Below are 15,687 nucleotides of genomic sequence, written 5' to 3' on the forward strand. Positions count from 1 at the left end.
AGTTTAGATCAAATTGTTCCTGTTATTAGGCATAATTATTGTAATTATGACTGAATGTAGGTAACAATTGCTGTAATTTATTAATGAAATACATTGAAACTGACTACAGATGATGACTGTTTCAACAGTCAAAAACTTTCCAGTTTCATGCAGTGAGTTTCAATTTAAAAAGTCCTGGTTTTGTCAGTTTATACTATTATTGTTATTTTGAATAACCAGTTTGTCATAGAAACAGTATTTACTCATATTTTAACTCATAACTTTTATTTGATGTGAGCAACGTGCCCAAAGTGCACTTGAGTTTGAGTGTGATGTGCCCAAAGAATGTGAGCAAGTGAATATGTACAGTGACTCCTGCTCTGGTCAGAACCAGAACTTATACTTTTCTGTAATGATTCTGAACTATTTGAATTCTGTTGATGAGGATGAGAGCATAATTCAATTAAACAATCAGAAGTTCCTTGAGCCTGGTCATACTCACATGTAGGCTGACACAATTCCTGCCTGCATCGAAAAAGTGAAAAGGGGCACAACAGCAGAAATTGATTTTCCGAAAGATTGGGCAAATCTGATCAGATTGGTTCCAAGAAAACCTCCAATAGAGATAAAAGAATTGGAGCAATCTCATTTTTTGAATTTTAATAAATCCAAGAAATGGTGACTCTTTTGAAAATATGTACAAACCAAAATTTCTTCAAATTCAATAGCCAAATTTACCAACAAACACACGGACTAGCCATGGGCTTACCACTTTCACCTCTGTTAGCTGAAATATTTATGGACAGTTTTGAAAAAATAATCCTCAACTCTTCACGGTTCAAAAATCAAATAGGATACTGATTCCGGTATGTGGATGACATCCTTTGTCTATGGAATGATTCAAACAGACAGTTAGATCTATTCCACAACTTCATCAACAGCATACACAAAAACATCCAGTTCACAAAAGAAGTTGGGATCAACAACACAATCAACTTCCTGGACCTGACCATCTCTCACCATGAAGGAAAACATAAATTTGCCATCTTCAGGAAGCCAACCAGCATGGACACAGTCATACCAAATTTCTCTTGCCATCCACAATCCCACAAATCAGCAGCCTTCCACTCCATGCTGGACAGATTAACAAGTATTTCATTGGAGGAAGAAGAATTCAACAGAGAACTGGACACAATACTCAGAATTGCACATAAAAATGGCTACAATAATGATTTGAAATGAAAATGTTGAGGAAGAAGAAGGACAAACAGATAATGGAAAAAGTTTACACCACACCAAATTCACAGGAAGAAATTAACTGGATTTCAATACCTTATTTAGGAGTAGTGTCAGAGAAATTAGGTAAACTTCTTAAGAAAAATGGTTTTCGAGTAGCCTTCAAAACTCTCCCATCTTAAATAAACTATTAAGTGCATCAAAAGACAAAATAGAAAAATGGGAAAGAAGTGGTGTCTACATGTTGAAGTGTGGGGAGTGCAATGCCAAATACATTGGTCAGACTGGGAGAAAATTTAGTGTTAGAATCTCAGAACACAAATCAGCATGGAAGAAATGGTAAATACACCTCAAAATTTGCAGACCATCTGATTGAAACAGGACACGGATTCAATAGTAACCAAGATGTTAACCTCCTACACATATCTGAAAAAGGAAGACTTTTAAATGTATTGGAAGCTATAGAGATTCAGAAAATTTTTGAATGCCCAAACACCACAAGCCTTAATGAAAAGTTAGAATTTGTCAACTGCTACATCAGTAGAATGATAACAAAAAGTAAACACCAGAGTCATCACCCTCAAACACCTAAGATGAACAAATGAACAAACTACAAATCTTATCAATCTAATCACCTCTAACAATTAACAGGTCTTCTTTATACATAATATGAGATGTACACTTAATTCTAACCAGTTTTCAATTTTCATTTTTCTAACAGTCTTTAACAGTATCTAAATCAACTTATCCTTATAATTACCTTTTTCTTTTTTAAATTAAGATATTTAGGATACCTTGTTTAGTTTTAGTTCAACCTACAAAGAGGCTACCAATTCTCTCTAATTCATTTTATTTGAGTTTTTGATTTCAACTTAGAGCCTAGATTTATTTATTATTCAATGTAACATTTTCAAAATTATTCAAACTCCCATAATATAGGTTATGTATAGCATCTTTTTTTAAATGACAACAAACCACTGGTCACCTTTGTCAGCTGGTCCCCAACTCAGACTTAAGTTTATAGATTAATTTCATAGATTATATTCAATTAATTTATATATTTATACATATTTTATACATTCTTTGTAATATATTCAAACAACAGTAAATTAGAAGTTTCCAATTACTATTTCTCTTTACTAAATGTATCAAGTTATGTTGGCTAACATGTACCAATTTTAATGTTCAATGTTTACCTTAACCTTTTAGCTTTAGTCAACTTGAAAATGTGACCAGTGTGGTCAGGAAACCATGGTCGTGTACTAAATAAAACAGTGTAGAATTTGAAAACATATTTGTTTTTTTATTCAATTATTTCCATGTAATTATAAATATGTATCAATGTATTATTGAGTTCATTACACTTAGAAATTGAGGCTATGCAATGTAAATTTACCCATAAACTACATGGAATCAATACCAATGTACTTCAAATCCACAGTTCGCCGAGCAAGAAGTGCCAATGTCATATCAAAATTGAAAGCTATTCTTTGGAGGCGAATGGAAGTATTACAACTAAAATTGTCATGAACTAATTCATATACTGACAAGATATGATATAAATCGCATGGAAGATATTGTTGATGGACAGTGTGAGAAAGAAAGTACAAGCTTTCTTTCAAGCTCCTTTTACCAAAAATCTTGATTTCTGACTTTGGCACTTTTTGCACCAAGCCACAGATATGATCTTGACAGAAATGGAGATTATTATTGTGAAGTCTATAACCCGAAATTTCAGAGTGTACAGAATGTACAAGCTATTGATGATTTTAACAATCAAAAACCTTATTCAAAGTGTGAACATCGGGAAGGTAAATCAACTCTTGTTTTTCTAGAAGAAGGAAGTAATAAATGAGATGGATTAGCAAAACGTTGAAGATTGTTGTACATATAATAATGTATCATTCAGGATAAGTTTTGAATACTCTTCCTTTTGACGTACAATAAGTGAGGCTAGGTGGATTCAATTCACATGAGATGAACCAACCATGATGAGGATAAGGAAGAGTCACAGCACCATTGAAAACTGGGCTGTATCGAACATTTTCAAGAAACCGAGAGGAAGAGCATCTAAGAATATCTCATCAGTCTACCACATAGTTGAGCCTGCAACACTATCAAATCTGTATCCCGATAATTTGCTAGTGAATCCAGCAAAACTGGCAGACCTTCAAAAGCTATTGGACTTATGGATTATTTACCAGCTGAGAAAAAAATATTTTTTGATTCGTTGTTCAGCAATGCAGAATAAAACTGGCAGATTATTGTTTATGAATTTAATTTTGTATTTGTCTTAATAACATTTAATATTGAAATTCATTTTATTTTTATATTTTGCATTAAAAGTTAAAATTTTTGATATGTAATACTCTGTGTCATCATTATTTTTCACCTAACATACAGAATATGTTAGTTTATAATCTAAAACGTTTCAAATGTATTTTCATATTCACTTGAGAACAATGTAAAAACGTTAAATCTGAACTTTTGCAATGTTTTTACTCTGAAGGGGAGACCAATTTGGTCTTAATTATAATCATTTTATAAAAATATCAATAAAAGTGTGAAAATAGAAATAAGGAGTATCAAAATGAACCTTTTAAAGAATAAAACCAATAGATATGCAGTTGAGAGAGAAGAAACACTTTTTTCCTTTCCTATAAAAGATCTATTTGTCAGTTGCAACTAAATGCCTTGTTCTTTTGTGTACTGATCCATGTTTCAATCTTTTTCATACATCGTGACACCATACACCTTCAACGTTTATCAACTTTTTTTCACCTGGAAAAAATGTTTACTAATCTTATTTTTCTGAATAACTGACATAGCCTAATAATAAAGCGTAAAAATATCATATCAAAAAAATTGTTTTTTGTCTAATAAATGCCATATTCTCTAAATGTAATGCTATTTTATTGTCAGGTTGACGGGCAATGGCAAGAGTATTGTCACCCTGAAAAGGACAGTAACGGACAGTGGCAAATATATTGCCACTCTATAGAAACAATGAAAAATAACACAATATTCTATGTGTTATGTAAAGCCTAATGTTGTAAAACATTTGTGCCAGGGTTCGGACGGGGATTCAACAAGCACAGGGATTAAACAAGCTTTGTGCCAGGTTTTGGACTTTTGAGGCAAAGTCTGTCTAATAAAGGGTTAACACTATCATGATGAGGGATCATCTGTGATATTTACTTTGGATTTGTGCAGCCCTGACTAGTGACATGGACCGAAATTGAAGGTATTAAAACATGATTTCAATTTGAATTGAATGATATGTTGATGGCCAGACTTGACAGTTCTTATCTTATTTCCGCACGAATTGAGTGTGAGATCTCCAGTTTTGCAACAATAGACCAATTCACAAATGAATTTGGAGGGAATATTTTGAACACAATGTTTTGAACACTGCAGCTTTGTTGGTTCCAGTTGGGAGGAGAACATATCAAAAGTCTCCATTCCTACCCCATGTGCTTAAGGGATGATGGTGGTTTGAAAATAGCAGTTTTTCGTTTTTTGCTTACACGCATATATCTTGGGGAAAATGCGTTCAACCGACATGACTAACTATTCAAAAATGAAGCTTGATAGATTTTCTACACTTTTTGTTCAGTAAAGTTTTCGAGTTATTTGCTCTTGAAAGTGTAAAATTGATGAAATAAAAAGTTTTTATCAAATGATTGATAAACTACTACATAAAATAAAATTAAGAACAACAAAAACAATCCGCAAAACTCTGACAGATTCAATAATACTGACAATCATACAGCTTTCATCACTCTCACATACCACCACAATAAAACTCGCAAAATAGCAGCGTCATTCAAGAAAATGAAATACAAGGTTGCATACAGAACCACAAAGTCTCTCAATAAGCTCTTGTCCCCACACAATACCCCTTAGCAACAATACAATAGATCAGGAGTTTATAAACTAAATTGTACAGATTGCAGCAAATTTTACATAGGAAAAACAGCCAGAAATTTCAATATAAGATTCAAAGAACACACAAGAGCCATTATCCATACTTCCTCGCATTCCACCTTTGCAGAACACATTATCTCCACTGACCACACACACCCTGACATAAACAATAACCTTGAAATACTTCACTATTCCCACAAAAACAGAAAATTAGATGTACTGGAACAGTTTGAAATATACAAGTACACCAAACAATATTCTCAATGACCAAATCAACTTTTCCTCCCATACCCTATTTGACAAACTCATTTAACTCCTCCAACCGCCAAAACTCCCCTCCACCCCTACCCTGACCAAATACTCACCCTTATAATCTTAGTTACTTCAGTTTCTGTTTGGCTTGAGAATTTGCAACACCAGCACGAAACAGTTGTCGTCACACCAAAGAATGTGAGTGTTTTTTCACTTTAAAGTTATATAAGAATAAAATAGTAATTTGTATCAAATTTTTTGCTCTCTCAGGGCTTACAACTCTCCAACAATACATCGTGAAAATATATTAATGCTCATTTTAGGTGTGTAGAGCATTAAAATTATCTTTGATTTGATGTATTATTCCACTATTTCAAGTTGAAACAATTGATCATTTGACAATTCAATTTTGGAGGGCGTGTCACAATTTTTGACTTAGCAGCTCAATTATTAAGAATAGTTCAGAAGGTGAATATAGCAAAAGAGCGCATCTCTACCTCTTCTTTTATAGGTGTGGTACCGCTCAGTTGACACTTGTTGCAAAATTGAAGATGTCATTCCCTAAATTAAAATTATTGAAACAATGAAAGGAAAACTCGAAACTTATTATTTCATGTTTTCTGCTGGAAATATCTCGACATTGACAAACATCATTAATTAAAAAATAACTATAGGTCGGATAGAAATGATCCAGTAGAAAAGTAAAGTAAATTCGTATGGCTTTTGTTGGTGGGAAGTCCCTTGCGAGAAGGTCCCACCGCCTGAATATATCATTTAAGCCGTCAATGGACCTTACGACTGTTATACTTCAGCCGGGACCGACAGTTTTACGTGTCCATCCGATAACATGATCCAGTAGAGAGGACACCAATAGAAAGGAGACACTCTATTCGTTATTTTGATATGAAATTCTCACTTGTTACGACTTCCTATAATAATTATGAGAGAAGTGATATTCGAAAGAAAAACATAATTCCGAGATGATTTCAATATTTTAAATTGAATTTCCTTTCAACACACACCTTGTGTAAAATTTCCTTTTAACCTTGAAACTTCAATTTGAAGCTCTTTGCAGGCCGGACACAGCAATGTTTCCCGGCTGCATAGGCCAAAAAGTTATTGACTCTTTATATTTTTTTTGTTGGCCTATGATTGCATATGCATATTTATATAATACATATATTATATAACCATGCAACATTTTTAACACTAATAGAATATCGGTGATGATATTCTACATACAATGTGGCTAAATTAGAAATTTAAGAAAATCGCAATCTTACATGAATATTGGCAACGCTGTTATTTCTTCGGATGGAGAACCAAGTCTTAATTTATTTTATATGTGGCAGTGTAGAAGATCTGTAAATAATAAAGAAAACGTTTTTATTATAAATTCAAATAGTTTGGAAGTATTTATAAAAAATAAATATCTAATCAGAAAGCGCAGCTTGCTTTGATCCAATTAATAAATTTCTATTACCTTAAGCTGTATTCCCGGTGTCAGTATCAGTGAAAATGACTGGCTCAGTGAAAATATAATTCCCATGAGTTATTATTGATCTATTCCCACTCAGTTTGGCCGAGTGTGTTTGAATAGTCCTATTAGAACTTATGGGAATAATATTTTCACTGTACCTGATACGTTCACTGATATGTGGGAATCCAGATTTCATAGAAAAACTTACACTCACACTCAAGCGATACTTAACATAGGTAAAAGCAAAACAAAGATAGGTTTTCTATTCTTATACTAAGATAATTCTCAAAATAAAACAAGTCGAGACTTAGGCTTTAAGATGATCATATAAGTGTGATGACAATTTATGCGAAATGGCTAACTTCTCATCCATGCAAGTCAATATGACTGAATATGTACATAGTGAGTCATTTGTATGGGAACCCTTCAATAAGTTGGAGACTGTTGTAGATATAATACTGTAACTTTCAGGATAAGTTATTGGTCAAATACTCTACATTTTGACGTACAACTGAATTTCAACCCCTCATAAGGGGTTGGATTAGGGGTTGTAACTCGAATATTTTAAATGTAAACACCCATTATGTGGTACATCATTTTAAAGGTATTTTTGAAACAAAAATATGACATCGATAAGAATGTTCTATGATACTTGTATTCCAAAATGGCGGCTGATTGAAGTTTTAGTTCGTAAGGAAATGAAGGGTTGTAACTCAAATATTTTAAATGTTAAAACCCATTGATGTGGTACATCATTTTAAAGGCCTTTCTAAAACAAGAAAGATGACATCAATAAAAATGTCAAAATGGCGGCTGATTGAAGTTTTGATAAAGATTGAAGATTGATAAAGTTTAATCAGCCGCCATTTTGAATGGAAGTATCATAGAATATTGTTATTGATGTAATTTTCCTCGTTTTGAAAAGGCCTTTAAAATGATGAATCACACAATGGGTGTTTACATTCAAAATATTTGAGTTACAACCCCTCGTTTCTTTAAAAACTAAATATCATAGAACTTTTTTATCGATGCTATCCATGCATTTGGAATGATGTACCACACAATGGATGTTTACATTTAAAATATTCGAGTTACAACCCCTAAGTAACCCCCCTTATGAGGGGTTGGAATTCAGCTATACGTCAAAAGGTAGAGTATTTGACCAATAGCTTATCCTAGAAGTTACAATATTATATCTACAACAGTCTCAAATTTATTGAAGGGTTCCCATACATATGACTCACTCTGTATAATGAGACTATATATATAATTCTGCATCGACTATGTTGTCAAATTCAATAAATTCAACATTATACGGGATTCTATGAGAATGTGACAATTTCGCACTATCTGGCCACGTGGATAATTGGTCAAGTGAAAGATCAAGTCTAAACTTGTTCTAATTCAGAGTACAGCAATGAAATCAAAGCAGTTCTGTCCAAATGTCAACAGATAGTGCTACAATTTTTTCTACATTTTTGACTGACTTGACGTTCTTTTCAAAACACAAGGATAAAATTAATCTTCTCAAAGGTCGTTAACCTTTTTGTCCTTTGGTGTAAATCACATGCAAATTAGTTTAGAATAACGTCCTTCATAAGATTATTTGTCGTTGATTTAAGGATGCAGCCTACCAATAAATTATGGGAGCGCAATAGTATTTTATATTTCTTTTGTTTCTATGAAGATGTGGATGAGTCAATTTACTGCCATAGAAATATGCAGTCGCGATCTCATAAGTCGATCTCTGAACCGATTTAACCCTCCCACAGCACCAAGAAGCTACTAAGTACAGCAATAACATTTTATCATCAAGCTAAACTGTATCGAGCTATTTGAATCAACCTGCCTTGCACGTCGTAATTTTATAATTAGGACTACAACAGACAGACATGCGCAGTTGGGTTCCTTCAACTTCTGCCCGCCCCCGCGTCGAAAAACTAGGGACCAACTTGTGAGACCACATCTATACATCAACATTATAAAATTCACAAAAAAAATATATTTCACTAGAATATAATCTTAGTGTTTATGCTCATCTCCTTGGTAAAAAGATAATAACATTATCAAATTGAATAAATTTCACTATAAATTCACATTGCTCTCATAGAATTCGTTGACCTCACAAATGATTGATTTTCCTATTTAAGTAAAAATATCTTATTCAGAGTGCTTCAGATATTAATCAACTCAACACATGGAGCACATTTGAATGTCCTTTCCAAATCAGTGTGTCTTCTACACAATTAGTGCAAAGGGTAGGTAGCTAAAAACACAGTTTTAAAATAATATTACTTCTTTATAAAAAACCGTTTAAACATTTGAAAATCGATTACACTAAGACTAGAGAAAAACATCTGAACACGTTAAAAATTGTATTATAATTTTCACGAGTAAAAATGTAGAAATTTTAACAGCCTCTATTTATCTAACTTATCACAGATTTAGATTAATATTCGATTCCAGTCATTACCTATAACCGTTTAAGGAATGAAATGGGAGTTTAGAACTGAAAATTGAATTAATAAACTAAAATTAATGAACATTCATATTATTGGAACTTCGATGATCGTTTAGTTTTTGTGCTTTTACTGAAGTTTTCATAAAAAAATCAGAAGTTTCCATAGAAAGCAAATATGAGCCAATATTTCAAGTATAATGTTACACAGTACTTTGAATAGTTGACGCACCCGTTGCGTGAAATGCATATATCTAATCAGTAAACAGATACATATGATACATAGGCCTACTCTCAGTAGGCTACTACCGTCGAACGGGTAACCGATTGAGACTACTGACTTACAGCAAAATAAACTGATTCGGAACCCACCTAGTCCATTATCCACGCACAAGTCCAGCGCTGATGTGGGCATGATCGATCCTCAGAGAAGTCAACGCACTTCTGAAAAAAGATCAATCACTATAATCATACTCTATTCAAGTTTTTACAACCTCTTATTGAATATTCTACTACTATTTCAATGATATTCTTCTGAAAATTGATATGTTTCAAATAATTAATTATAATTAGGATTAGCGTTTAGCTTGGATCGTGGGGAGTCCCGTGGGATGTTCCACTTCGCCGACATAGCCACAATCTCCCATGAAGGAAAACTGTGATAGTTGTAGTTATTCTTAAGTTTCACAAAAATTCTATTTCCAAAAAGTTTCTTTTGATTTCAGAAAGCCAAAATACAGAACAAAATCACTAATCCACGTCCGGAAAATTTGGAAAAATATAAATTGAATTTACTTGCTGTTATGCTATTTGGGAACTAACTTTTGAATATAATTTTAGATTAGGTTATACCTAATGTCTACATTTTCATGGTTTCTTCACATGTGATATCCTGGTATTGGACGCATCAACTAATCAACATAAAGTGAGATTCATGTAATAAGTCAGCATTGGTTTGCTATCCTTGTCTGCCATTAGACAAAGCAGATAGTTCAATTCTTTTACTAACTAACACTAGTAGAACACTAAAACTATTAACTACATTGAAACATGTTTTTTTTCAATTTTAAGATAAGAATATTATGATTATAATTACAGTGGGTTTTTATAATTAGGATTAAATTATCAATTAGCAACCTGCTGTTCAATGAATATTAAAAAAAGGAATCTTCAGATGGATTAAAACGTCTACAGACTTATATGGAGACATAACTTAAGGCATTAGTAAAGTAATTTACGTAATATAAGTTGTTTAGCAGTATGGTTCATGTTTTGAGGTATTAGTTTGAGAATATATAGGCAAGTTTAATCCTTTAATAAGGGTAAATGCTGCAGGGCAAAATATTCAGATATTTTTCTCCCAATTAGTATTAGTTTCTGTTCATCTTTCGACAATCTAGTAGTTTCTTTTCTCTCTTTTGTTAACATATTTATTAATCTTACTATAGTTTCTTTAGTTTTTCAAACCTCTTGTTCTTCTTCTTTTGCTTACCGTACCGTAGTTGTTTTTCACCTTTTTTGTAATTCCTTGTTTGTATTTTCCTTAGGCTCACGATCAGACGAAAGCCTTGTGAGCCATTTGATTCTTTTTATAATGTATAAAAATTATTTCGTGTTTTTTTCAATTGTTGTGAAAGTGAAGAAGAATCAATAAATTATTATTATGAAAAAAACCTTTTGAATTTATTCTGTTTTATAATTACGGTAAGCATCTGTATCTTCCAACTGCGCAACGTTGCCTTCTAATTGATTGTAGACTAGACGAAGTTAAGTAGAAACATGATAAACTAGAATTATATTTCAACTTAATTATGGAAATATATTGGTAAATCGTCAAAAAGATGTATTTTTTCGTGGAATATATTTGAGATATATAGTTTATCATTATTAACAAGAATCAACAAAATCAGATTAAATTTAACGGGATAACTCTAAATAAATAAAATGATGTTCCGGTGAATAAAGGAAATTGGCAACTATACCGTCCCATCACCGCCCACTGACTTTAAAACATGTATCTCACATTATTTCACTGCATTATTTCTTTTGTTCATTCATGTGAAAGGATCTTAGGCCTATCGTTATACCAAATTATTATTAGAGCATAGAGTGCCCCACGAAAGGTGCAACAGCTGCAGACCATAGATTCTACATGAAATTTGTAACAAAAAATATCCAATACAATTATCTTATATCGACCTTATTTTTTGAGATATATAGTTTCTTCGATATTTTTCAAAAACGTCAATAGCTAGAAAATTATCATTTAACAAAATTTAATTGCTAGGATGAATAGTTGGAAAGACGAAGAAATTTCCAATAAGATTAATGATTTGTTCCTTTGTTTGACGTTTTTAACTTTTTATGAATTTCATGTAGATATAGTATTCGGCTGTTACACCTTCCTTGAGACACTCTGTACACTGTGCAATATCTTATTGAGTGAAAAATATAATGATTCTTCTGTTATGCACAACTTTTTGAACGAATAAAACATTTATTCAATTTTATTGATAGTCTCTCAGCCTCCAATTAATTAAACTTTTCTGATTAGCAACACTCGCCACGGTAAATATTGAGGTCTGCCTCAAGGTAAGGGTGTGGTCACATTGAATCCGTTAATATTCAAGTTAGTGCACGTCAGACCATACATGAGGCGAAAAACAAAAGCAGGAAAGAGCCATTGAAGCATGCTATGACTTGCTTGTAGCTGCTACATTGAACACAACCACTGAAGTGCACGTGTTCCTATTGCTCTTTCCAGAATTTGTTTCTAATTCGCCGCACGCTTGGTCACCTCACGCCTAACTAAGCGTGCACTGCACAATTAGGCATTCAATGTGATCACACCTTAACCTCAACGTGTAGATGGAAAAATCTCAACAGATTTCTGCAGAAGCATCAATATTTCCTTTGGGCGAGCCTTTCAGTTTACCGTTGTGTGTGGAGAGCCTCAAGAAAACTCCACTTTCAACGGGTTTGATAGAAAGTTTAAAAAATACGAATATCTAACTTCTTTTGAAGACGATGAAAACTTGAAAATAGACACTTCACATAATTGAAAAATTATGGAAGAAAAATAGCACAAGGACTACCTTATTATTTTATCTACCAATGTTATTACATTAGTCTCATTTGTATTGCAAATAAATAAAAAAAAAAAATAATAATAATAAAAAAAAAAAATGGATACGAATACGGAATTCACAAGCACAATAATGCACAACCCATTAATATACTAAATAGCCAACTCCAATACCTCACCCTATTTGTACCTAATAAATACAGTTTGAACCTTCCCTCACAAGCCCTACCATCCCCCACCTACACCTTCCACTTTATTCCACAAAACCAAAAATACTAGCCTTAAAAATCCTCAGTACCGACTCGGTACTACTTCTTGTACGATGAGGATGTGGCTCAGTCCCACGAAACGCGTCTGTCAAACAAGAAAACCGTTAATATTGTTCTAAAATGGCAAGATTGATATTAATATCAACAGTTCAAGTAGGATGAAGACAAAACAACATATATTTATATGTATATAATACATATAAATTTATATATTTTTGCTGTGATGATTATTATGATATGCGTATCACACATCATGTCCTGTCGTTGGCCAACCTTAAACCGCTCTGATTGCAGATCGCTCTCTATGTGTTCAGGCTCTGATTACTCACCTTTGCGGCAATTCTTCTTATGTATGAAGATCTCCTTCATGCTGATTGATTTAAAAGTGTTGCATTTGTTGCAAACCTTTTCTTCCTTGGATGCTGCCATCTTTGGAGCTTGTGACGCAGATGCACAAGTCACATTAGTTTGTAGTTTCAAGTCCTCAACTTCGGAGACATTGTCCTCGTTGGTTATTGTAGCTGGTGAATTACATTTTGACGTAGGCCTATCGGTATTTTGAAGTTTGATCACATCAATTTTGGAACCTTTGTTGTCTAGAATGGAATGTCCTTCCATATCGTCATCGGGGATAACCTCAATGTTATCGCTACAGTCCATTTTTTCACAAGAGTTACTTGATTGTGTTGAAGCTGGAATCAGCGCTGATATGGGGGCAGTACTAATGTCTATGATTTTTGTAGGCGATTGAGCTTGGGAGTTATCTTGTAGATTAGATGTTTCATCGGGTGTCGTGTGTATCTCAGCAACTGTGACGTTTTCTGAATGACGTTTATCCGATATCTGTTCAACAGTGGTTCGAACTCTTTTGGAAGAAGGCCTACTTTGCTTTGACATGCGTTTTCTTTTTACAGGTGTGGTAGGTGGTGTTTGTTCTGCTGTTTCAATAATGTCAAAATTGACAGTGTTGTTGGTTTGCTGATTGTTATCAACTTGAGGCTCGGAAGCTATAGCAACTTGTCCTATATCATCAGATTGACTATGTTTGGCAGTGTCTAAGCTTGCAAAAGGATGGAAACTTGGGTGGTGCTTTTCAACATCTAGATTGTTTGAATAGGCCATTTTACAGACTTTACACACAAACATTCTTGTACTTAGAACTTTGTGTTGTAACTTGTGATCTTTGTACTGGTGTTTGTTGAAAAATGGTCGATTACAATGCTCACAGAAATGGATGGGTTTACATGGACGCCCCCTCCGTTTAGAATTACTCCTATCATCTTCAACCTCAGGCGTTTCATGTGTAGGAATATCAATTTCATCAGTTTTTTCAAGAGATTTTGAGGGTTCACAAGGAGTGACTGGCACTTGAGCAAAACTTGATTGATCTAAATCCATTGCATTGTCAGAGTCTGTTGTGGGATTGCTTCTAGCATTTTTGGATTGATCTAACAATATTGTAGATGCATCAGATAGAATATCGTCTGACTTTTGTTGGTCGGAGGTTTCAGAATTGGAAGTTGTATTTTGATGTGTAGCATCTTGTGAGTCAATCTTTTGTTGATCGGAATTTTCAGAAACGGAAGTGATATTTTCATAAATAGCATCTTGTAAGCCTTGAGCCATACAACTACCATTTTGTTGGTCTGAATTGGAAGTGGAATTTTGTTGAGCAGAAGAATTTAGTGTGAAGTTATTGGATACCTCAACTTCATTGGTGGGAAGGGTAGGAGTAGACCTACTAGTTTCAACTGAGGTACATGTTTCACTCCTAATAGGTCTTCTTTTAGATTTGGGTCCTGGTCGGCGATAGTTTGTTGAGTTGGATGCTTTCTCAAGAGCAACATTACTTTTCTCAACCACCGAATCAGTTACAGCTTTGTCACTAGGCCTACTCTTTGCTATGTTTAAAACACCTTTTAAAAAGTCGTTATTAGTATTCACTTTTCCGCGATAGTCTTTAAAAAGAGTAATTATCCCGATACACTTTCGGCATAAAACACGGGAAAGTCCATCATCTTGTGAAATATCAATACCTAAAAATGTTCTGATAATTTCACACGGATCTACCAATCCTTCAAAGAGATTGTCTTTAAATATTTCAACAAGTGAACCACAGTCGCTTGTCTGTAAACAGAGTCTACAGTACGGACTGGTAGAATACATTTTTCACAAATTTATTCAAATGAATAATAACTAATGCACAACCTATAACTAAAGGAAAATTATAACTAATTTAAGCTATAAAGTACCATAACACTATCACTTTCAATTTTCAATGCATCTTCGTACTATTGCTTGTTTCAACTTCAACAGCTGTTGCAAGTTGCAATGCGAATGCAAATGCAAGAGTCACCGGCCAATGTTGCCAAATATGTTTTTTTTTAAATTTAGAAATATAATTAATAGAGGCAGAGAATCGGCAACGTCGATATCCTATTCTTATCTACTGCCATTATAACGTGAATCTCACTATAGTGTTGCTATCCTTGTCTATCATAAGACATAGCATATAGCGCTATCCTTATCTAACTGTGCAACATTTTCAGGACATTGTTTAACAATGTTGAAGCATATCAATGGGCAAAATCACAGTATACATACACTATGGAAACTTGGCTAGTAGCCTACCCTGGCACAAAAATCCGCCATCTTGTTAGGAAGCTCCGCATTGTAATAGCATAGATGAAGGATAAGTAAGGATAAGTACTATATTATTCTTGTCTCTGGTAATAGTATTGATGGGAGGTTCGGATCACTTTAATGATTCGGATCTATTGATCTCATTCATTGCCGCGAGCCAGAAGACCAGGATTGGAACTTCCGAAGGTCACGTGACGTGTCTAGTATTTGCGGCATGTAAAAAGCATTGGTTGGATAGGCGTTTGATTGAGAGTTTCCATTCTGTGGCAAAATATCATCAATCTGATCTCAATTATAAAAATATAATAATTAATATTGGAAAATGTATGTTCTTGCCAAATTAAATATTTATTAATTT

General features: G+C 33.6%; 1 protein-coding gene across 2 annotated transcripts; it reads right to left on the reverse strand.

Moving 5' to 3' along the window:
* Positions 1-6,357: 6,357 nt before the first annotated feature.
* LOC111054436 (PR domain zinc finger protein 2) lies at positions 6,358-15,031 on the reverse strand. Of its 2 annotated transcripts, none has more exons than XM_039439020.1 (3): positions 13,016-15,031; positions 9,705-9,773; positions 6,358-6,756 (listed from the first exon to the last, which is right to left on the reverse strand). In XM_039439020.1, exons 1-2 carry the CDS (start codon positions 14,850-14,852, stop codon positions 9,766-9,768), a joined length of 1,845 nt encoding a protein of 614 aa, XP_039294954.1. In that variant the 5' UTR covers positions 14,853-15,031; the 3' UTR covers positions 6,358-6,756; positions 9,705-9,765. The 2 variants fall into 2 exon arrangements, with proteins under 2 accessions (XP_039294954.1, XP_022197161.2); XM_022341469.2 differs by having other exon boundaries at positions 9,705-9,776.
* Between the last annotated feature and the right edge of the window lie 656 nt (positions 15,032-15,687).

The sequence above is a fragment of the Nilaparvata lugens genome, chromosome 12 (genome assembly GCF_014356525.2).
Source record: "Nilaparvata lugens isolate BPH chromosome 12, ASM1435652v1, whole genome shotgun sequence".
Lineage (NCBI taxonomy): Eukaryota > Metazoa > Arthropoda > Insecta > Hemiptera > Delphacidae > Nilaparvata > Nilaparvata lugens.

Bases quoted from the DNA above. Each gene is read 5' to 3' on its own strand.
- LOC111054436 (XM_022341469.2), bottom strand. From the start codon at position 14,852: ATGTATTCTACCAGTCCGTACTGTAGACTCTGTTTACAGACAAGCGAC.